Raw genomic sequence first — 24,000 nt, forward strand, 5'->3', positions numbered from 1 at the left:
TGTACATAGATAATAAACAGGGAGTAGCAGCAGTGTAAAAACAAAATGGGGGGGGGGGGGGCTGTATCAACGTAAATAGTCTATTTGATTAATTGTTCAGCAGTTTTATGGCTTTGGGGTAGAAGCTGTTATGGAGCCTTTTGGTCCAAGACTTGGCGCTCTGGTACCGATTGCCGTGTGGTAGCAGAGAGAACAGGTTATGACTTGTGAAATGTTTTGGGCTTTCCTCTGACACCGCCTGGTATACAGTACCAGTCTAAAGGTTTGGACACGCCTACTCATTCCAGGGTTTTTCTTTATTTGTACTATTTTCTACATTGTGAAGACATCAACACTATGAAACAACACATATGGAATCAAACATTCCTCTCGTTGTGGGATGTGGGAACTCCTTCAAGACTGTTTGGTAGAGCATTCCAGGTGAAGCTGGTTGAGAGAATGCCAAGAGTGTGGTAGAGTATATGAGTCAACAGCATTAACAGCATACATTTCCTCAGTGAAAACAATGTACTGAGCAAATGTCAATTTGGCTTTTTACCAAATTACCTTACGACAGACCACGTATTCACCCTGCACAACCTAGTTGACAAACAAACAAACCAAAACAAAGTCTTCTTTTGATTTGTTGATTTAAAAAAAATATTTTCATTTGGCATGAGGATCTGCTATACAAATTGAAGGAAAACGTTCCTTAACCCGTCTCCTCCCCTTCCTCTACAATGATTTGAAGTGGATTTAACAAGTGGCATCAATAAGGGATCATAGCTTTCACCTGGATTCTGGCTCTGACGCTCGTCGGATGTGGCAGGGGGCTTGCAAACTATTACGGACTACGAAGGGAAACCCAGATGTGAGCTGCCCAGTGACGAGGGCCTTCCAGACGGGCTAAATGTATTTTATGTTTGAGGCAAGCAACACTGAGTCATGCATGAGAGCACCAGCTGTTCCAGGACGACTGTGTGATCACGCTCTCCTTAGCCGATGTGAGCAAGACCTTCAAACAGGTCAACATTCCGAAGGCCCCAGGGCCAGACGGATTCTCAGGACGTGTACTCAGAGCATACGCGGACCAACTGGCACGTGTCTTCACTGATATTTTCAACCTCTCCCTGACTGAGTCTGAAATACCAATATGTCTCAAGCTGACCACCATCGTCCCTGCGCCCAAGAACACTAAGGTAACCTGCCTAAATGACTACCGACCGATAGCACTCACATCAGTAGCCATGAAGTGCTTTGAAAGGCTGGTCATGTCCCAACACCATTATCCCAGAAACACTAGACCCACTCCAATTTGCATACCGCCCAAACAGATCCACAGATGATGCAATCTCTATTGCACTTCACACTGCCCTTTCCCACCTGGACAAGAGGAACACCTACGTGAGAATGCTGTTCATTAACTACAGCTCATCGTTCAACACCATAGTTGCCCTCAAAGCTCATCACTAAGCTAAGGACCCTGGGACTAAACACCTCCCTCTGCAACTGATGGGACTCTACAGTTTCCAGGTCCACTGACTCGGTACCCCTGTATATTGCCTCGTTATTGATATTTTACTGTGTTACTTTAACATTTGATTTGACTTGATTCACATGGTCAGTCTATCCCTCACACACTGCCTCTATCCCTCACACTGGCACTTACACACTGCCTCTATCCCTCACACTGTCCCTCACACACTGCCTCTATCCCTCACACTGACCCTATCCCTCACACTGCCACTCACACACTGCCTCTATCTCTCACACACTGCCTCTATCCCAGAAATCTTAGACCCACTCCCATTTGCATACCACTGACTCTATCCCTCACACTGCCACTCACACACTGCCCCTATCCCTCACACTGCCACTCACACACTGCCTCTATCCCCCACACACTGCCTCTATCCCTCACACACTGCCTCTACCCCCCCACCACCACTACTGTATACTGTAACCCCACATGGAGTACATACATCTCTCCATCCCTCTCTCCATCATCCCTCTCTCCATCATCCCTCTCTCTCTCCATCCCTCTCTCTCCATCCCTCTCTCTCCATCCCTCTCTCCATCCCTCTCTCCATCATCCCTCTCTCTCCATCCCTCTCTCTCCATCCCTCTCTCCATCATCCCTCTCTCTCCATCCCTCTCTCTCCATCCCTCTCTCCATCATCCCTCTCTCTCCATCATCCCTCTCCCTCCATCCCTCTCCCTCCATCCCTCTCTCCATCCCTCTCTCTCCATCACTCTCTCAATCCCTCTCTCCATCATCCCTCTCTCCATCATCCCTCTCTCCCCATCCCTCTCTCCCCATCCCTCTCTCTCCATCCCTCTCTCTCCATCCCTCTCTCCATCCCTCTCTCCATCCCTCTCTCTCCATCCCTCTCTCCATCCCTCTCTCTCCATCCCTCTCTCCATCATCCCTCTCTCTCCATCCATCTCTCCCTCCATCCCTCTCTCCATCTCTCTCTCATCCTTCCCTACATCCCTCTGCCCTCTCCTTCTCCATCCCTCTCTCCTCTTCTTCTCCATATCTCTCCTCTTCTACTCCATCCCTCTCTCCATCATTCCTTTCTCTCCATCCCTCTCTCCATCATCCCTCTCTCCCTCCATTCCTCTCTCCATCTCTATCTCATCCTTCCCTACATCCCTCTCTCCATCCCTCTCTCCATCATCCCACTCTCCATCCCTCTCTCTCCATCCCTCTCCATCATCCCTCTCTCTCCATCCCTCTCTCCATCATCCCTATCTCTCCATCCCTCTCTCCATCATCCCTCTCACTCTCTCTCTCATCCTTCCCTACATCCCTCTGCCCTCTCCTTCTCCATCCCTATCTCCTCTCCTTCTCCATCTCTCTCCTCTTCTACTCCATCCCTCTCTCCATCATCCCTCTCTCTCCATCCCTCTCCCCATCATCCCTCTCTCCCTCCATCCCTCTCTCCATCTCTATCTCATCCTTCCCTACATCCCTCTCTCCATCATCCCTCTCTCTCCATCCCTCTCTCCATCATCCCTCTCTCCCTCCATCCCTCTCTCCATCTCTCTCTCATCCTTCCTTGCATCCCTCTCTCCATCCCTCTGCCCTCTCCTTCTCCATCCATCCCTCTCCCCTCTTCCATCCCTCTCTTCTTCTCCATCCCTCTCTCCTCTCATCCATCCCTCTCTCCATCCCTCTGCCCTCTCCTTCTCCATCCATCCCTCTCTCCCCTCTTCCATCCCTCTCTTCTTCTCCATCCCTCTCTCCTCTCATCCATCCCTCTCTCCATCCCTCTGCCCTCTCCTTCTCCATCCATCCCTCTCTCCTCTCTTCCATCCCAGATAGCCTAGTGGTTAGAGCATTGGGCCAGTAACCAGCAGGTAGCCTAGTGGTTAGAGCGTTGGGCCAGTAACCAGCAGGTAGCCTAGTGGTTAGAGCATTGGGCCAGTAACCAGCAGGTAGCCTAGTGGTTAGAGCATTGGGCCAGTAACCAGCAGGTAGCCTAGTGGTTAGAGCATTGAGCCAGTAACCAGCAGGTAGCCTAGTGGTTAGAGCTGTGGGCCAGTAACGAGCAGGTAGCCTAGTGGTTAGAGCATTGGGCCAGTAACCAGCAGGTAGCCTAGTGGTTAGAGCATTGGGCCAGTAACCAGCAGGTAGCCTAGTGGTTAGAGCTGTGGGCCAGTAACGAGCAGGTAGCCTAGTGGTTAGAGCATTGGGCCAGTAACCAGCAGGTAGCCTAGTGGTTAGAGCATTGAGCCAGTAACCAGCAGGTAGCCTAGTGGTTAGAGCATTGGGCCAGTAACCAGCAGGTAGCCTAGTGGTTAGAGCATTGGGTCAGTAACCAGCAGGTAGCCTAGTGGTTAGAGCATTGAGCCAGTAACCAGCAGGTAGCCTAGTGGTTAGAGCTTTGGGCCAGTAACCAGCAGGTAGCCTAGTGGTTAGAGCATTGGGCCAGTAACCAGCAGGTAGCCTAGTGGTTAGAGCATTGGGCCAGTAACCAGCAGGTAGCCTAGTGGTTAGAGCATTGGGCCAGTAACCAGCAGGTAGCCTAGTGGTTAGAGCATTGGGCCAGTAACCAGCAGGTAGCCTAGTGGTTAGAGCATTGGGTCAGTAACCAGCAGGTAGCCTAGTGGTTAGAGCGTTGGACCAGTAACCAGCAGGTAGCCTAGTGGTTAGAGCATTGGGCCAGTAACCAGCAGGTAGCCTAGTGGTTAGAGCATTGGGCCAGTAACCAGCAGGTAGCCTAGTGGTTAGAGCGTTGGGCCAGTAACCAGCAGGTAGCCTAGTGGTTAGAGCGTTGGGCCAGTAACCAGCAGGTAGCCTAGTGGTTAGAGCGTTGGGCCAGTAACCAGCAGGTAGCCTAGTGGTTAGAGCGTTGGGCCAGTAACCAGCAGGTAGCCTAGTGGTTAGAGCATTGGGCCAGTAACCAGCAGGTAGCCTAGTGGTTAGAGCATTGGGCCAGTAACCAGCAGGTAGACTAGTGGTTAGAGCATTGGGCCAGTAACCAGCAGGTAGCCTAGTGGTTAGAGCGTTGGGCCAGTAACCAGCAGGTAGTCTAGTGGTTAGAGCGTTGGGCCAGTAACGAGCAGGTAGCCTAGTGGTTAGAGCATTGGGCCAGTAACCAGCAGGTAGCCTAGTGGTTAGAGCATTGGGCCAGTAACCAGCAGGTAGCCTAGTGGTTAGAGCGTTGAGCCAGTAACCAGCAGGTAGCCTAGTGGTTAGAGCATTGGGCCAGTAACCAGCAGGTAGACTAGTGGTTAGAGCATTGGGCCAGTAACCAGCAGGTAGCCTAGTGGTTAGAGCATTGGGCCAGTAACCAGCAGGTAGCCTAGTGGTTAGAGCATTGAGCCAGTAACCAGCAGGTAGCCTAGTGGTTAGAGCTGTGGGCCAGTAACGAGCAGGTAGCCTAGTGGTTAGACCATTGGGCCAGTAACCAGCAGGTAGCCTAGTGGTTAGAGCATTGGGCCAGTAACCAGCAGGTAGCCTAGTGGTTAGAGCTGTGGGCCAGTAACGAGCAGGTAGCCTAGTGGTTAGAGCATTGGGCCAGTAACCAGCAGGTAGCCTAGTGGTTAGAGCATTGAGCCAGTAACCAGCAGGTAGCCTAGTGGTTAGAGCATTGGGCCAGTAACCAGCAGGTAGCCTAGTGGTTAGAGCATTGGGTCAGTAACCAGCAGGTAGCCTAGTGGTTAGAGCATTGAGCCAGTAACCAGCAGGTAGCCTAGTGGTTAGAGCTTTGGGCCAGTAACCAGCAGGTAGCCTAGTGGTTAGAGCATTGGGCCAGTAACCAGCAGGTAGCCTAGTGGTTAGAGCATTGGGCCAGTAACCAGCAGGTAGCCTAGTGGTTAGAGCATTGGGCCAGTAACCAGCAGGTAGCCTAGTGGTTAGAGCATTGGGCCAGTAACCAGCAGGTAGCCTAGTGGTTAGAGCATTGGGCCAGTAACCAGCAGGTAGCCTAGTGGTTAGAGCATTGGGTCAGTAACCAGCAGGTAGCCTAGTGGTTAGAGCGTTGGACCAGTAACCAGCAGGTAGCCTAGTGGTTAGAGCATTGGGCCAGTAACCAGCAGGTAGCCTAGTGGTTAGAGCATTGGGCCAGTAACCAGCAGGTAGCCTAGTGGTTAGAGCGTTGGGCCAGTAACCAGCAGGTAGCCTAGTGGTTAGAGCATTGAGCCAGTAACCAGCAGGTAGCCTAGTGGTTAGAGCTTTGGGCCAGTAACCAGCAGGTAGCCTAGTGGTTAGAGCATTGGGCCAGTAACCAGCAGGTAGCCTAGTGGTTAGAGCATTGGGCCAGTAACCAGCAGGTAGCCTAGTGGTTAGAGCATTGGGCCAGTAACCAGCAGGTAGCCTAGTGGTTAGAGCATTGGGCCAGTAACCAGCAGGTAGCCTAGTGGTTAGAGCATTGGGTCAGTAACCAGCAGGTAGCCTAGTGGTTAGAGCGTTGGACCAGTAACCAGCAGGTAGCCTAGTGGTTAGAGCATTGGGCCAGTAACCAGCAGGTAGCCTAGTGGTTAGAGCATTGGGCCAGTAACCAGCAGGTAGCCTAGTGGTTAGAGCGTTGGGCCAGTAACCAGCAGGTAGCCTAGTGGTTAGAGCGTTGGGCCAGTAACCAGCAGGTAGCCTAGTGGTTAGAGCGTTGGGCCAGTAACCAGCAGGTAGCCTAGTGGTTAGAGCGTTGGGCCAGTAACCAGCAGGTAGCCTAGTGGTTAGAGCATTGGGCCAGTAACCAGCAGGTAGCCTAGTGGTTAGAGCATTGGGCCAGTAACCAGCAGGTAGACTAGTGGTTAGAGCATTGGGCCAGTAACCAGCAGGTAGCCTAGTGGTTAGAGCGTTGGGCCAGTAACCAGCAGGTAGTCTAGTGGTTAGAGCGTTGGGCCAGTAACCAGCAGGTAGCCTAGTGGTTAGAGCATTGGGCCAGTAACCAGCAGGTAGCCTAGTGGTTAGAGCATTGGGCCAGTAACCAGCAGGTAGCCTAGTGGTTAGAGCGTTGAGCCAGTAACCAGCAGGTAGCCTAGTGGTTAGAGCATTGGGCCAGTAACCAGCAGGTAGACTAGTGGTTAGAGCATTGGGCCAGTAACCAGCAGGTAGCCTAGTGGTTAGAGCATTGGGCCAGTAACCAGCAGGTAGCCTAGTGGTTAGAGCATTGAGCCAGTAACCAGCAGGTAGCCTAGTGGTTAGAGCTGTGGGCCAGTAACGAGCAGGTAGCCTAGTGGTTAGACCATTGGGCCAGTAACCAGCAGGTAGCCTAGTGGTTAGAGCATTGGGCCAGTAACCAGCAGGTAGCCTAGTGGTTAGAGCTGTGGGCCAGTAACGAGCAGGTAGCCTAGTGGTTAGAGCATTGGGCCAGTAACCAGCAGGTAGCCTAGTGGTTAGAGCATTGAGCCAGTAACCAGCAGGTAGCCTAGTGGTTAGAGCATTGGGCCAGTAACCAGCAGGTAGCCTAGTGGTTAGAGCATTGGGTCAGTAACCAGCAGGTAGCCTAGTGGTTAGAGCATTGAGCCAGTAACCAGCAGGTAGCCTAGTGGTTAGAGCTTTGGGCCAGTAACCAGCAGGTAGCCTAGTGGTTAGAGCATTGGGCCAGTAACCAGCAGGTAGCCTAGTGGTTAGAGCATTGGGCCAGTAACCAGCAGGTAGCCTAGTGGTTAGAGCATTGGGCCAGTAACCAGCAGGTAGCCTAGTGGTTAGAGCATTGGGCCAGTAACCAGCAGGTAGCCTAGTGGTTAGAGCATTGGGCCAGTAACCAGCAGGTAGCCTAGTGGTTAGAGCATTGGGTCAGTAACCAGCAGGTAGCCTAGTGGTTAGAGCGTTGGACCAGTAACCAGCAGGTAGCCTAGTGGTTAGAGCATTGGGCCAGTAACCAGCAGGTAGCCTAGTGGTTAGAGCATTGGGCCAGTAACCAGCAGGTAGCCTAGTGGTTAGAGCGTTGGGCCAGTAACCAGCAGGTAGCCTAGTGGTTAGAGCATTGGGCCAGTAACCAGCAGGTAGCCTAGTGGTTAGAGCATTGGGCCAGTAACCAGCAGGTAGCCTAGTGGTTAGAGCATTGGGCCAGTAACCAGCAGGTAGCCTAGTGGTTAGAGCGTTGGGCCAGTAACCAGCAGGTAGCCTAGTGGTTAGAGCGTTGGGCCAGTAACCAGCAGGTAGCCTAGTGGTTAGAGCGTTGGGCCAGTAACCAGCAGGTAGCCTAGTGGTTAGAGCGTTGGGCCAGTAACCAGCAGGTAGCCTAGTGGTTAGAGCATTGGGCCAGTAACCAGCAGGTATCCTAGTGGTTAGAGCATTGGGCCAGTAACCAGCAGGTAGCCTAGTGGTTAGAGCATTGGGCCAGTAACCAGCAGGTAGTCTAGTGGTTAGAGCGTTGGGCCAGTAACCAGCAGGTAGCCTAGTGGTTAGAGCATTGGGCCAGTAACCAGCAGGTAGCCTAGTGGTTAGAGCATTGGGCCAGTAACCAGCAGGTAGCCTAGTGGTTAGAGCGTTGGGTCAGTAACCAGCAGGTAGCCTAGTGGTTAGAGCATTGGGCCAGTAACCAGCAGGTAGCCTAGTGGTTAGAGCATTGGGCCAGTAACCAGCAGGTAGCCTAGTGGTTAGAGCATTGGGCCAGTAACCGAAAGCTTGCTAGTTTATATCCCTGAGCTGACAATGTAAAAATCTGTCGTTCTGCCCCTGAACAAGGCAGTTAACCCACTGTTCCTAGGCTGTCATTGTAAATAAGAATTTGGTCTTAACTGACTTGCCTCGTTAAATAAATAAAAATATCCCTCTCTCTCTCTTATCCTTCTCCATCCAGCTGACAGTAGTAGATACGAGTTAGTCTACACACCAGGAAACAGATGTGGTGGGCTCGCTAGATAACCCACAATAGAAGCCCAGTGTGTGTCTGTGTATAAGGTTGAGTGATTGTAGTTGTAATCCAGTCCATTATGACATCAGATGGGTTTTTTAATCCATCATGTTGACCCTTCCTGTCCATTATAGAGTTACCATACCTCCCACTGTGCCCTAAATCAGGGCTTCTCACACACGCATTAAAAACAACAATATCCCCGATGCCAAGAGAGAGGTGGGCCTTAAAATGTCCCTTCACAGGGCCCAATAATTGTTTTTTTCCAGTCATGAAGTCATAGTAGATCTCCTTGGTTTGATTGGTCATGAAGTCATAGTAGAATCCTTGGTTTGATTGGTCATGAAGTCATAGTAGAACTCCTTGGTTTGATTGGTCATGAAGTCATAGTAGATCTCCTTGGTTTGATTGGTCATGAAGTCATAGTAGATCTCCTTGGTTTGATTGGTCATGAAGTCATAGTAGAACTCCTTGGTTTGATTGGTCATGAAGTCATAGTAGAACTCCTTGGTTTGATTGGTCATGAAGTCATAGTAAAATCCTTGGTTTGATTGGTCATAGTAGAACTCCTTGGTTTGATTGGTCATAGTAGAACTCCTTGGTTTGATTGGTCATAGTAGAACTCCTTGGTTTGATTGGTCATGAAGTCATAGTAGAATCCTTGGTTTGATTGGTCATAGTAGAACTCCTTGGTTTGATTGGTCATGAAGTCATAGTAGAATCCTTGGTTTGATTGGTCATAGTAGATCTCCTTGGTTTGATTGGTCATAGTAGATCTCCTTGGTTTGATTGGTCATAGTAGATCTCCTTGGTTTGATTGGTCATAGTAGATCTCCTTGTGTCCTATTTTTTATCTCTCGAGTTCTGATTATGAGGGATGTCCCTGATGAATCACAAAAGGTTTCCCCAGACCCAAAACCTTTTAGAACATTTGCTCTAAATAACTTAAATACTGTGTGTGTGTGTGTGTGTGTGTGTGTGTGTGTGTGTGTGTGTGTGTGTGTGTGTGTGTGTGTGTGTGTGTGTGTGTGTGTGTGTGTGTGTGTGTGTAGGTTTGCTCCGCTGCACCATGCTGCTCTCAGTGGGAACCTGGAGCTCATCTCTCTGCTGCTGGAATCGCAGGCCACCGTGGACATCAGGGACCAGAAGGGTGAGACACGCACACACACTCATATACACACACATATACACACACACGCTGCCGGCCGTAGTCTGATTCTGTCTGTTCCTCCGTGGTTGCCGTAGGGATGCGCCCACTGCACTATGCGGCTTGGCAGGGGAAGGCGGAGCCTATGAAGATGCTGCTGAAGTCTGGTTCGTCGGTCAACGGCCAATCAGACGAGGGACAGATCCCTCTGCACCTGTCGGCACAGCACGGACACTACGACGTGGTGAGTCACATTAGCTGTTGTTTAGCTAACGGCTAACGGAAGAGTTTATGCTATCGATGTCATCTCCTTCCGTTGTGCCCTGGAGCAAGGCACTTAACTTAACCTGCTCCAGGGGCGCTGTGCTGTGTCTTCCAACCTGTGTGGGTATGTATCTTAGAGGGGTCGGCGCGGCAGGTAGCCTAGTGGTTAGAGGGGGGAGGCAGGTAGCCTAGTGGTTAGAGGAGGGTGGGGTCAGGTAGCCTAGTGGTTAGAGGAGGGTGGGGTCAGGTAGCCTAGTGGTTAGAGGGGGGGGACAGGTAGCCTAGTGGTTAGAGGGGGGGGACAGGTAGCCTAGTGGTTAGAGGGGGGGGACAGGTAGCCTAGTGGTTAGAGGGGGGGAGCAGGTAGCCTAGTGGTTAGGGCGTTAGGCCAGCAACCCGAAAGGTTGCAGGATCAAATCCCTCGAGCTGCCAGAGTACAAAAAAATCTGTCATTCTGCCCCTGAACAAGGCAGTTAACCCACTGCTCCCCGGTAGGCCGTCGTCCTGCCCCTGAACAAGGCAGTTAACCCACTGCTCCCCGGTAGGCCGTCGTTCTGCCCCTGAACAAGGCAGTTAACCCACTGTTCCCCGGTAGGCCGTCGTCCTGCCCCTGAACAAGGCAGTTAACCCCCTGTTCCCCGGTAGGCCGTCGTCCTGCCCCTGAACAAGGCAGTTAACCCCCTGTTCCCCGGTAGGCCGTCATCCTGCCCCTGAACAAGGCAGTTAACCCACTGTTCCCCGGTAGGCCGTCGTCCTGCCCCTGAACAAGGCAGTTAACCCACTGCTCCCCAGTAGGCCGTCGTCCTGCCCCTGAACAAGGCAGTTAACCCCCTGTTCCCCGGTAGGCCGTCGTCCTGCCCCTGAACAAGGCAGTTAACCCACTGTTCCCCGGTAGGCCGTCGTCCTGCCCCTGAACAAGGCAGTTAACCCACTGTTCCCCGGTAGGCCGTCGTCCTGCCCCTGAACAAGGCAGTTAACCCCCTGTTCCCCGGTAGGCCGTCGTCCTGCCCCTGAACAAGGCAGTTAACCCACTGTTCCCCGGTAGGCCGTCGTCCTGCCCCTGAACAAGGCAGTTAACCCCCTGATCTCCGGTAGGCCGTCGTCCTGCCTCTGAACAAGGCAGTTAACCCACTGTTCCCCGGTAGGCCGTCGTCCTGCCCCTGAACAAGGCAGTTAACCCACTGTTCCCTAGTAGGTCGTCATTGTAAATAATAATTTGTTCTTAACCAACTTGCCTAGTTAAATAAAGTTTAAGCTGAAGACTAATCTCCCTGTGACAAAGTCTTGTTGTTGTTGTTGTTCCCCCAGTCTGAGATGTTGCTCCAGCACCAGTCTAATCCGTGTGTTGTTGTTGTTGTTGTTGTTCCCCCAGTCTAAGATGCTGCTTCAGCACCAGTCTAATCCGTGTGTTGTTGTTGTTGTTGTTCCCCCAGTCTGAGATGTTGCTCCAGCACCAGTCTAATCCGTGTGTTATTGTTGTTGTTCCCCCAGTCTGAGATGTTGCTCCAGCACCAGTCTAATCTGTGTGTTGTTGTTGTTGTTCCCCCAGTCTGAGATGTTGCTCCAGCACCAGTCTAATCCGTGTGTTGTTGTTGTTGTTGTTCCCCCAGTCTGAGATGTTGCTTCAGCACCAGTCTAATCCGTGCGTTGTTGTTGTTGTTCCCCCAGTCTGAGATGTTGCTTCAGCACCAGTCTAATCCGTGTGTTGTTGTTGTTGTTGTTCCCCCAGTCTGAGATGTTGCTCCAGCACCAGTCTAATCCGTGTGTTGTTGTTGTTCCCCCAGTCTGAGATGTTGCTTCAGCACCAGTCTAATCCGTGTGTTGTTGTTGTTGTTCCCCCAGTCTGAGATGTTGCTCCAGCACCAGTCTAATCCGTGTGTTGTTGTTGTTGTTCCCCCAGTCTGAGATGTTGCTCCAGCACCAGTCTAATCCGTGTGTTGTTGTTGTTGTTGTTGTTGTTGTTGTTCCCCCAGTCTGAGATGTTGCTTCAGCACCAGTCTAATCCGTGTGTTGTTGTTGTTGTTCCCCCAGTCTGAGATGTTGCTCCAGCACCAGTCTAATCCGTGTGTTGTTGTTGTTGTTGTTGTTGTTGTTGTTGTTCCCCCAGTCTGAGATGTTGCTTCAGCACCAGTCTAATCCGTGTGTTGTTGTTGTTGTTCCCCAGTCTGAGACGTTGCTCCAGCACCAGTCTAATCCGTGTGTTGTTGTTGTTGTTGTTGTTGTTCCCCCAGTCTGAGATGTTGCTCCAGCACCAGTCTAATCCGTGTGTTGTTGTTGTTGTTGTTGTTGTTTCCCCAGTCTGAGATGTTGCTCCAGCACCAGTCTAATACGTGTGTTGTTGTTGTTGTTCCCCCAGTCTGAGATGTTGCTCAGCACCAGTCTAATCCGTGTGTTGTTGTTGTTGTTATTGTTGGTGTTCCCCCAGTCTGAGATGTTGCTCCAGCACCAGTCTAATCCGTGTGTTGTTGTTGTTGTTCCCCCAGTCTGAGATGTTGCTCCAGCACCAGTCTAATCCGTGTGTTGTTGTTGTTGTTCCCCCAGTCTGAGATGTTGCTCCAGCACCAGTCTAATCCGTTTGTTGTTGTTGTTGTTCCCCCAGTCTGAGATGTTGCTCCAGCACCAGTCTAATCCGTGTGTTGTTGTTGTTGTTGTTCCCCCAGTCTGAGATGTTGCTCCAGCACCAGTCTAATCCGTGTGTTGTTGTTGTTGTTCCCCCAGTCTGAGATGTTGCTCCAGCACCAGTCTAATCCGTGTGTTGTTGTTGTTGTTGTTGTTGTTCCCCCAGTCTGAGATGTTGCTTCAGCACCAGTCTAATCCGTGTGTTGTTGTTGTTGTTCCCCCAGTCTGAGATGTTGCTCCAGCACCAGTCTAATCCGTGTTGTTGTTGTTGTTCCCCCAGTCTGAGATGTTGCTCCAGCACCAGTCTAATCCGTGTGTTGTTGTTGTTGTTGTCCCCCCAGTCTGAGATGTTGCTCCAGCACCAGTCTAATCCGTGTGTTGTTGTTGTTGTTGTTCCCCCAGTCTGAGATGTTGCTCCAGCACCAGTCTAATCCGTGTGTTGTTGTTCCCCCAGTCTGAGATGTTGCTCCAGCACCATTCTAATCCGTGTGTTGTTGTTGTTGTTGTTCCCCCAGTCTGAGATGTTGCTCCAGCACCAGTCTAATCCGTGTGTTGTTGCTGTTGTTCCCCCAGTCTGAGATGTTGCTCCAGCACCAGTCTAATCCGTGTGTTGTTGTTGTTGTTGTTCCCCCAGTCTGAGATGTTGCTCCAGCACCAGTCTAATCCGTGTGTTGTTGCTGTTGTTCCCCCAGTCTGAGATGTTGCTCCAGCACCAGTCTAATCCGTGTGTTGTTGTTGTTGTTCCCCCAGTCTGAGATGTTGCTCCAGCACCAGTCTAATCCGTGTGTTGTTGTTGTTGTTGTCCCCCCAGTCTGAGATGTTGCTCCAGCACCAGTCTAATCCGTGTGTTGTTGTTGTTGTTGTTCCCCCAGTCTGAGATGTTGCTCCAGCACCAGTCTAATCCGTGTGTTGTTGTTGTTGTTGTCCCCCCAGTCTGAGATGTTGCTCCAGCACCAGTCTAATCCGTGTGTTGTTGTTGTTGTTGTTCCCCCAGTCTGAGATGTTGCTCCAGCACCAGTCTAATCCGTGTGTTGTTGTTCCCCCAGTCTGAGATGTTGCTCCAGCACCATTCTAATCCGTGTGTTGTTGTTGTTGTTGTTCCCCCAGTCTGAGATGTTGCTCCAGCACCAGTCTAATCCGTGTGTTGTTGCTGTTGTTCCCCCAGTCTGAGATGTTGCTCCAGCACCAGTCTAATCCGTGTGTTGTTGTTGTTGTTGTTCCCCCAGTCTGAGATGTTGCTCCAGCACCAGTCTAATCCGTGTGTTGTTGTTGTTGTTGTTGTTGTTCCCCCAGTCTGAGATGTTGCTTCAGCACCAGTCTAATCCGTGTGTTGTTGTTGTTGTTCCCCCAGTCTGAGATGTTGCTCCAGCACCAGTCTAATCCGTGTGTTGTTGTTGTTGTTCCCCCAGTCTGAGATGTTGCTCCAGCACCAGTCTAATCCGTGTGTTGTTGTTGTTGTTCCCCCAGTCTGAGATGTTGCTCAGCACCAGTCTAATCCGTGTGTTGTTGTTGTTGTTATTGTTGGTGTTCCCCCAGTCTGAGATGTTGCTCCAGCACCAGTCTAATCCGTGTGTTGTTGTTGTTGTTCCCCCAGTCTGAGATGTTGCTCCAGCACCAGTCTAATCCGTGTGTTGTTGTTGTTGTTCCCCCAGTCTGAGATGTTGCTCCAGCACCAGTCTAATCCGTGTGTTGTTGTTGTTGTTCCCCCAGGCTGAGATGTTGCTCCAGCACCAGTCTAATCCGTGTGTTGTTGTTGTTGTTCCCCCAGTCTGAGATGTTGCTTCAGCACCAGTCTAATCCGTGTGTTGTTGTTGTTGTTCCCCCAGTCTGAGATGTTGCTCCAGCACCAGTCTAATCCGTGTGTTGTTGTTGTTGTTGTTCCCCCAGTCTGAGATGTTGCTCCAGCACCAGTCTAATCCGTGTGTTGTTGTTGTTGTTCCCCCAGGCTGAGATGTTGCTCCAGCACCAGTCTAATCCGTGTGTTGTTGTTGTTGTTCCCCCAGTCTGAGATGTTGCTTCAGCACCAGTCTAATCCGTGTTGTTGTTGTTGTTGTTGTTGTTGCTGTTGTTGTTCCCCCAGGCTGAGATGTTGCTCCAGCACCAGTCTAATCCGTGTGTTGTTGTTGTTGTTCCCCCAGTCTGAGATGTTGCTCCAGCACCAGTCTAATCCGTGTGTTGTTGTTGTTGTTCCCCCAGTCTGAGATGTTGCTTCAGCACCAGTCTAATCCGTGTGTTGTTGTTGTTGTTCCCCCAGTCTGAGATGTTGCTCCAGCACCAGTCTAATCCGTGTGTTGTTGTTGTTGTTCCCCCAGTCTGAGATGTTGTTCCAGCACCAGTCTAATCCGTGTGTTGTTGTTGTTGTTCCCCCAGTCTGAGATGTTGCTCCAGCACCAGTCTAATCCGTGTGTTGTTGTTGTTGTTGTTGTTCCCCCAGTCTGAGATGTTGCTTCAGCACCAGTCTAATCCATGTGTTGTTGTTGTTCCCCCAGTCTGAGATGTTGCTCCAGCACCAGTCTAATCCGTGTGTTGTTGTTGTTGTTCTCCCAGTCTGAGATGTTGCTCCAGCACCAGTCCAATCCATGTGCTGTTGTTGTTGTTGTTCCCCCAGTCTGAGATGTTGCTCCAGCACCAGTCTAATCCGTGTGTTGTTGTTGTTGTTCCCCCAGTCTGAGATGTTGCTCCAGCACCAGTCCAATCCATGTGCTGTTGTTGTTGTTGTTCCCCCAGTCTGAGATGTTGCTCCAGCACCAGTCTAATCCGTGTGTTGTTGTTGTTGTTGTTCCCCCAGTCTGAGATGTTGCTCCAGCACCAGTCTAATCCGTGTGTTGTTGTTGTTGTTGTTCCCCCAGTCTGAGATGTTGCTTCAGCACCAGTCTAATCCGTGTGTTGTTGTTGTTGTTCCCCTAGTCTGAGATGTTGCTCCAGCACCAGTCTAATCCGTGTGTTGTTGTTGTTGTTCCCCCAGTCTGAGATGTTGCTCCAGCACCAGTCTAATCCGTGTGTTGTTGTTGTTGTTCCCCCAGGCTGAGATGTTGCTCCAGCACCAGTCTAATCCGTGTGTTGTTGTTGTTGTTCCCCCAGTCTGAGATGTTGCTCCAGCACCAGTCTAATCCGTGTGTTGTTGTTGTTGTTCCCCCAGTCTGAGATGTTGCTCCAGCACCAGTCTAATCCGTGTGTTGTTGTTGTTGTTCCCCCAGTCTGAGATGTTGCTCCAGCACCAGTCTAATCCGTGTGTTGTTGTTGTTGTTGTTGTTCCCCCAGTCTGGGATGTTGCTTCAGCACCAGTCTAATCCATGTGTTGTTGTTGTTCCCCCAGTCTGAGATGTTGCTCCAGCACCAGTCTAATCCGTGTGTTGTTGTTGTTGTTCTCCCAGTCTGAGATGTTGCTCCAGCACCAGTCCAATCCATGTGCTGTTGTTGTTGTTGTTGTTGTTCCCCCAGTCTGAGATGTTGCTCCAGCACCAGTCTAATCCGTGTGTTGTTGTTGTTGTTGTTCCCCCAGTCTGAGATGTTGCTTCAGCACCAGTCTAATCCGTGTGTTGTTGTTGTTGTTCCCCTAGTCTGAGATGTTGCTCCAGCACCAGTCTAATCCGTGTGTTGTTGTTGTTGTTCCCCCAGTCTGAGATGTTGCTCCAGCACCAGTCCAATCCATGTGCTGTTGTTGTTGTTGCTGTTGTTGTTCCCCCAGTCTGAGATGTTGCTCCAGCACCAGTCTAATCCGTGTGTTGTTGTTGTTGTTGTTCCCCCAGTCTGAGATGTTGCTCAGCACCAGTCTAATCCGTGTGTTGTTGTTGTTGTTGTTCCCCCAGTCTGAGATGTTGCTTCAGCACCAGTCTAATCCGTGTGTTGTTGTTGTTGTTCCCCTAGTCTGAGATGTTGCTCCAGCACCAGTCTAATCCGTGTGTTGTTGTTGTTGTTCCCCCAGTCTGAGATGTTGCTCCAGCACCAGTCTAATCCGTGTGTTGTTGTTGTTGTTGTTGTTGTTGTTGTTGTTGTTGTTCCCCTAGTCTGAGATGTTGCTCCAGCACCAGTCTAATCTGTGTGCTGCTGTTGTTCCCCCAGTCTGAGATGTTGCTCCAGCACCAGTCTAATCCGTGTTGTTGTTGTTGTTGTTGTTGTTGTTGTTGTTGTTGTTGTTCCCCCAGTCTGAGATGTTGTTCCAGCACCAGTCTAATCCGTGTGTTGTTGTTGTTGTTCCCCCAGTCTGAGATGTTGCTCCAGCACCAGTCTAATCCGTGTGTTGTTGTTGTTGTTCCCCCAGTCTGAGATGTTGCTCCAGCACCAGTCTAATCCGTGTGTTGTTGTTGTTGTTGTTGTTGTTGTTCCCCCAGTCTGAGATGTTGCTCCAGCACCAGTCTAATCCGTGTGTTGTTGTTGTTGTTCCCCCAGTCTGAGATGTTGCTCCAGCACCAGTCTAATCCGTGTGTTGTTGTTGTTGTTCCCCCAGTCTGAGATGTTGCTCCAGCACCAGTCTAATCCGTGTGTTGTTGTTGTTGTTGTTCCCCCAGTCTGAGATGTTGCTCCAGCACCAGTCTAATCCGTGTGTTGTTGTTGTTGTTGTCCCCCCAGTCTGAGATGTTGCTCCAGCACCAGTCTAATCCGTGTGTTGTTGTTGTTGTTGTTCCCCCAGTCTGAGATGTTGCTCCAGCACCAGTCTAATCCGTGTGTTGTTGTTCCCCCAGTCTGAGATGTTGCTCCAGCACCATTCTAATCCGTGTGTTGTTGTTGTTGTTGTTCCCCCAGTCTGAGATGTTGCTCCAGCACCAGTCTAATCCGTGTGTTGTTGCTGTTGTTCCCCCAGTCTGAGATGTTGCTCCAGCACCAGTCTAATCCGTGTGTTGTTGTTGTTGTTGTTCCCCCAGTCTGAGATGTTGCTCCAGCACCAGTCTAATCCGTGTGTTGTTGTTGTTGTTGTTGTTGTTCCCCCAGTCTGAGATGTTGCTTCAGCACCAGTCTAATCCGTGTGTTGTTGTTGTTGTTCCCCCAGTCTGAGATGTTGCTCCAGCACCAGTCTAATCCGTGTGTTGTTGTTGTTGTTCCCCCAGTCTGAGATGTTGCTCCAGCACCAGTCTAATCCGTGTGTTGTTGTTGTTGTTCCCCCAGTCTGAGATGTTGCTCAGCACCAGTCTAATCCGTGTGTTGTTGTTGTTGTTATTGTTGGTGTTCCCCCAGTCTGAGATGTTGCTCCAGCACCAGTCTAATCCGTGTGTTGTTGTTGTTGTTCCCCAGTCTGAGATGTTGCTCCAGCACCAGTCTAATCCGTGTGTTGTTGTTGTTGTTCCCCCAGTCTGAGATGTTGCTCCAGCACCAGTCTAATCCGTGTGTTGTTGTTGTTGTTCCCCCAGGCTGAGATGTTGCTCCAGCACCAGTCTAATCCGTGTGTTGTTGTTGTTGTTCCCCCAGTCTGAGATGTTGCTTCAGCACCAGTCTAATCCGTGTGTTGTTGTTGTTGTTCCCCCAGTCTGAGATGTTGCTCCAGCACCAGTCTAATCCGTGTGTTGTTGTTGTTGTTGTTCCCCCAGTCTGAGATGTTGCTCCAGCACCAGTCTAATCCGTGTGTTGTTGTTGTTGTTCCCCCAGGCTGAGATGTTGCTCCAGCACCAGTCTAATCCGTGTGTTGTTGTTGTTGTTCCCCCAGTCTGAGATGTTGCTTCAGCACCAGTCTAATCCGTGTTGTTGTTGTTGTTGTTGTTGTTGCTGTTGTTGTTCCCCCAGGCTGAGATGTTGCTCCAGCACCAGTCTAATCCGTGTGTTGTTGTTGTTGTTCCCCCAGTCTGAGATGTTGCTCCAGCACCAGTCTAATCCGTGTGTTGTTGTTGTTGTTCCCCCAGTCTGAGATGTTGCTTCAGCACCAGTCTAATCCGTGTGTTGTTGTTGTTGTTCCCCCAGTCTGAGATGTTGCTCCAGCACCAGTCTAATCCGTGTGTTGTTGTTGTTGTTCCCCCAGTCTGAGATGTTGTTCCAGCACCAGTCTAATCCGTGTGTTGTTGTTGTTGTTCCCCCAGTCTGAGATGTTGCTCCAGCACCAGTCTAATCCGTGTGTTGTTGTTGTTGTTGTTGTTCCCCCAGTCTGAGATGTTGCTTCAGCACCAGTCTAATCCATGTGTTGTTGTTGTTCCCCCAGTCTGAGATGTTGCTCCAGCACCAGTCTAATCCGTGTGTTGTTGTTGTTGTTCTCCCAGTCTGAGATGTTGCTCCAGCACCAGTCCAATCCATGTGCTGTTGTTGTTGTTGTTGTTGTTCCCCCAGTCTGAGATGTTGCTCCAGCACCAGTCTAATCCGTGTGTTGTTGTTGTTGTTCCCCCAGTCTGAGATGTTGCTCCAGCACCAGTCCAATCCATGTGCTGTTGTTGTTGTTGTTCCCCCAGTCTGAGATGTTGCTCCAGCACCAGTCTAATCCGTGTGTTGTTGTTGTTGTTGTTCCCCCAGTCTGAGATGTTGCTCCAGCACCAGTCTAATCCGTGTGTTGTTGTTGTTGTTGTTCCCCCAGTCTGAGATGTTGCTTCAGCACCAGTCTAATCCGTGTGTTGTTGTTGTTGTTCCCCTAGTCTGAGATGTTGCTCCAGCACCAGTCTAATCCGTGTGTTGTTGTTGTTGTTCCCCCAGTCTGAGATGTTGCTCCAGCACCAGTCTAATCCGTGTGTTGTTGTTGTTGTTCCCCCAGGCTGAGATGTTGCTCCAGCACCAGTCTAATCCGTGTGTTGTTGTTGTTGTTCCCCCAGTCTGAGATGTTGCTCCAGCACCAGTCTAATCCGTGTGTTGTTGTTGTTGTTCCCCCAGTCTGAGATGTTGCTCCAGCACCAGTCTAATCCGTGTGTTGTTGTTGTTGTTCCCCCAGTCTGAGATGTTGCTCCAGCACCAGTCTAATCCGTGTGTTGTTGTTGTTGTTGTTGTTCCCCCAGTCTGGGATGTTGCTTCAGCACCAGTCTAATCCATGTGTTGTTGTTGTTCCCCCAGTCTGAGATGTTGCTCCAGCACCAGTCTAATCCGTGTGTTGTTGTTGTTGTTCTCCCAGTCTGAGATGTTGCTCCAGCACCAGTCCAATCCATGTGCTGTTGTTGTTGTTGTTGTTGTTCCCCCAGTCTGAGATGTTGCTCCAGCACCAGTCTAATCCGTGTGTTGTTGTTGTTGTTGTTCCCCCAGTCTGAGATGTTGCTTCAGCACCAGTCTAATCCGTGTGTTGTTGTTGTTGTTCCCCTAGTCTGAGATGTTGCTCCAGCACCAGTCTAATCCGTGTGTTGTTGTTGTTGTTCCCCCAGTCTGAGATGTTGCTCCAGCACCAGTCCAATCCATGTGCTGTTGTTGTTGTTGCTGTTGTTGTTCCCCAGTCTGAGATGTTGCTCCAGCACCAGTCTAATCCGTGTGTTGTTGTTGTTGTTGTTCCCCCAGTCTGAGATGTTGCTCAGCACCAGTCTAATCCGTGTGTTGTTGTTGTTGTTGTTCCCCCAGTCTGAGATGTTGCTTCAGCACCAGTCTAATCCGTGTGTTGTTGTTGTTGTTCCCCTAGTCTGAGATGTTGCTCCAGCACCAGTCTAATCCGTGTGTTGTTGTTGTTGTTCCCCCAGTCTGAGATGTTGCTCCAGCACCAGTCTAATCCGTGTGTTGTTGTTGTTGTTGTTGTTGTTGTTGTTGTTGTTGTTCCCCTAGTCTGAGATGTTGCTCCAGCACCAGTCTAATCTGTGTGCTGCTGTTGTTCCCCCAGTCTGAGATGTTGCTCCAGCACCAGTCTAATCCGTGTTGTTGTTGTTGTTGTTGTTGTTGTTGTTGTTGTTCCCCCAGTCTGAGATGTTGTTCCAGCACCAGTCTAATCCGTGTGTTGTTGTTGTTGTTCCCCCAGTCTGAGATGTTGCTCCAGCACCAGTCTAATCCGTGTGTTGTTGTTGTTGTTCCCCCAGTCTGAGATGTTGCTCCAGCACCAGTCTAATCCGTGTGTTGTTGTTGTTGTTGTTGTTGTTGTTCCCCCAGTCTGAGATGTTGCTCCAGCACCAGTCTAATCCGTGTGTTGTTGTTGTTGTTCCCCCAGTCTGAGATGTTGCTCCAGCACCAGTCTAATCCGTGTGTTGTTGTTGTTGTTCCCCCAGTCTGAGATGTTGCTCCAGCACCAGTCTAATCCGTGTGTTGTTGTTGTTGTTGTTGTTGTTCCCCCAGTCTGAGATGTTGCTCCAGCACCAGTCTAATCCGTGTATAGTGGACAATGCAGGAAAGACTCCACTCGATCTGGCCTGTGAGTTCGGCAGGGTCGGGGTGAGTAACTAACTCTACTAACTTCATTACCTATTTACTTTGCAGTTTTGTTGGTGTTGGATGGACTTTGGACACCGGGTTAGAAGGCCTCCATTTTACTATCCCGGGTGACGTTGTTCTGACCAAGGGTGCTGTGGTGGTGTTTTTATGTTTTTTTTTATGACAAACTAAACTCAGGGCTTGTTTGGCAGGTGTTTTACTAGCCCAGACTGAAAACTACTGGACTTGACCGAACGGGCTTGGTTAAAACTACTAGCCTTGAGCTAACAGGCTTGGTTAAAACTATTAGCCTTTGCCTAACGAGCTAGGTTAAAACTACTAGCCTTGGGCTAACAGGCTTGGTTAAAACTACTAGCCTTGAGCTAACAGGCTTGGTTAAAACTACTAGCCTTGAGCTAACAGGCTTGGTTAAAACTACTAGCCTTGAGCTAACAGGCTTGGTTAAAACTACTAGCCTTGGGCTAACGGGCTTGGTTAAAACTACTAGCCTTGGGCTAACGGGCTTGGTTAATGTCCATCCCTGTCCATGATCAATATGCAACTAGCACACTGCCAGGAAATGTTACCTTGTGATGGCCAGTGTGGGTGTGGGATTTTGCTCCAGCAGTAAATGTGTGTGTCTGTGTGTGTGTCTGTGTGTGTGTAGGTGGTTCAGCTCCTTCTCAACAGTAACATGTGTGTGTCTGTGTGTGTGTGTGTGTGTGTGTGTGTGTGTGTGTGTGTGTGTGTGTGTGTGTGTGTGTGTGTGTGTGTGTGTGTGTGTGTCTGTGTCTGTGTGTCTGTGTGTGTGTGTGTGTGTGTGTGTGTGTGTGTGTGTGTGTGTGTGTGTGTGTGTGTGTAGGTGGTTCAGCTCCTTCTCAACAGTAACATGTGTGTGTGTGTGTGTGTGTGTGTGTGTGTGTGTAGGTGGTTCAGCTCCTTCTCAACAGTAACATGTGTGTGTCTGTGTGTGTCTGTGTGTGTGTGTGTTTGTGTGTGTGTGTGTGTAGGTGGTTCAGCTCCTTCTCAACAGTAACATGTGTGTGTGTCTGTGTGTGTGTGTGTGTGTGTGTGTGTGTGTGTGTGTGTGTGTGTGTGTGTGTGTGTGTGTGTGTGTAGGTGGTTCAGCTCCTTCTCAACAGTAACATGTGTGTGTGTGTGTGTGTGTGTGTCTGTGTGTGTGTAGGTGGTTCAGCTCCTTCTCAACAGTAACATGTGTGTGGCCCTGCTGGAACTGAAACCAGGAGATTCTACTGACCCCAATGGGACCTCTCCTCTACACCTGGCGGCCAAGAACGGACACATAGACATCATCAGGTAACACACACACACACACACACACACACACACACACACACACACACACACACACACACACACACACACACACACACACACACACTCTCTCTCTCTCTCTCTCCTTCCTTCCTTCCTTCCTTCCTTCCCCCTCTCTCTCTATATCGGTCACTTCGACAAATGACCCAGCCTTATATGGTCATACTATAATTATACTATAAAACTAATGACCCAGCCTAATATGGTCATACTATCAACAAATGACCCAGCCTTATATGGTCATACTATAATTATACTATAAAACAAATGACCCAGCCTTATATGGTCATACTATAATTATACTATAAAACTAATGACCCAGCCTTATATGGTCATACTATAATTATACTATAAAACTAATGACCCAGCCTTATATGGTCATACTATAATTATACTATAAAACTAATGACCCAGCCTTATATGGTCATACTATAATTATACTATAAAACAAATGACCCAGCCTTATATGGTCATACTATAATTATACTATAAAACAAATGACCCAGCCTTATATGGTCATACTATAATTTACTATAAAACAAATGACCCAGCCTTATATGGTCATACTATAATTATACTATAAAACTAATGACCCAGCCTTATATGGTCATACTATAATTTACTATAAAACAAATGACCCAGCCTTATATGGTCATACTATAATTATACTATAAAACAAATGACCCAGCCTTATATGGTCATACTATAATTTTAATTTCAACAAATGACCCAGTTAACCATGTTAAGGTATATTGATAGTTCTAGTTAGTATTTATTGGGCCAGATGGTTAACCATGTTAGTGTATATTGATAGTTCTAGTTAGTATTTATTGGGCCAGATTGTTAACCATGTTAGGGTATATTGATAGTTCTAGTTAGTATTTATTGGGCCAGATGATTAATCATTTTAGGGTATATTGATAGTTCTAGTTAGTATTTATTGGGCCAGATGGTGAACCATGTTAGGGTATATTGATAGTTCTAGTTAGTATTTATTGGGCCAGATGGTGAACCATGTTAGGGTATATTGATAGTATTTATTGGGCAAGATGGTTAACCATGTTAGGGTATATTGATAGTATTTATTGGGCCAGATGATTAACCATGTTAGGGTATATTGATAGTTCTAGTTAGTATTTATTGGGCCAGATGGTTAACCATGTTAGGGTATATTGATAGTTCTAGTTAGTATTTATTGGGCCAGATGGTTAACCATGTTAGGGTATATTGATAGTTCTAGTTAGTATTTATTGGGCCAGATGGTGAACCATGTTAGGGTATATTGATAGTTCTAGTTAGTATTTATTGGGCCAGATGGTTACCCATGTTAGGGTATATTGATAGTTCTAGTTAGTATTTATTGGGCCAGATGGTGAACCATGTTAGGGTATATTGATAGTTCTAGTTAGTATTTATTGGGCCAGATGGTTACCCATGTTAGGGTATATTGATAGTTCTAGTTAGTATTTATTGGGCCAGATGGTGAACCATGTTAGGGTATATTGATAGTTGTAGTTAGTATTTATTGGGCCAGATGGTTAACCATGTTAGGGTATATTGATAGTATTTATTGGGACAGATGATTAACCATGTTAGGGAATATTGATAGTTCTAGTTAGTATTTATTGGGCCAGATGGTGAACCATGTTAGGGTATATTGATAGTTCTAGTTAGTATTTATGAAGCCAGATGGTTAACCATGTTAGGGTATATTGATAGTTCTAGTTAGTATTTATTGGGCCAGATGGCTAACCATGTTAGGGTATATTGATAGTTCTAGTTAGTATTTATTGGGCCAGATGGTTAACCATGTTAGGGTATATTGATAGTTCTAGTTAGTATTTATTGGGCCAGATGGTGAACCATGTTAGGGTATATTGATAGTTCTAGTTAGTATTTATTGGGCCAGATGGTTGACCATGTTAGGGTATATTGATAGTTGTAGTTAGTATTTATGGAGCCAGATGGTTAACCATGTTAGGGTATATTGATAGTTCTAGTTAGTATTTATTGGGCCAGATGGTTAACCATGTTAGGGTATATTGATAGTTCTAGTTAGTATTTATTGGGCCAGATGGTGAACCATGTTAGGGTATATTGATAGTTCTAGTTAGTATTTAT

The 24,000-nt window shown here is 48.8% G+C and overlaps 1 protein-coding gene across 1 annotated transcript in view; it reads left to right on the forward strand.

Annotated features, from left to right (window-relative positions):
• caskin1 (CASK interacting protein 1) overlaps window positions 1-24,000 on the forward strand; it is a 169,428-nt gene that overhangs the window by 57,774 nt on the left and 87,654 nt on the right. Inside the window, exons 3-6 of the mRNA XM_064964693.1 lie at window positions 9,344-9,441; window positions 9,537-9,682; window positions 20,470-20,565; window positions 21,731-21,861. Coding sequence (XP_064820765.1) covers window positions 9,344-9,441; window positions 9,537-9,682; window positions 20,470-20,565; window positions 21,731-21,861 — 471 coding nt within the window. The remainder of the gene's footprint in view (window positions 1-9,343; window positions 9,442-9,536; window positions 9,683-20,469; window positions 20,566-21,730; window positions 21,862-24,000) is intronic.

The sequence above is a fragment of the Oncorhynchus masou genome, unplaced genomic scaffold (genome assembly GCF_036934945.1).
Source record: "Oncorhynchus masou masou isolate Uvic2021 unplaced genomic scaffold, UVic_Omas_1.1 unplaced_scaffold_181, whole genome shotgun sequence".
Classification (NCBI taxonomy): Eukaryota; Metazoa; Chordata; class Actinopteri; order Salmoniformes; family Salmonidae; genus Oncorhynchus; species Oncorhynchus masou.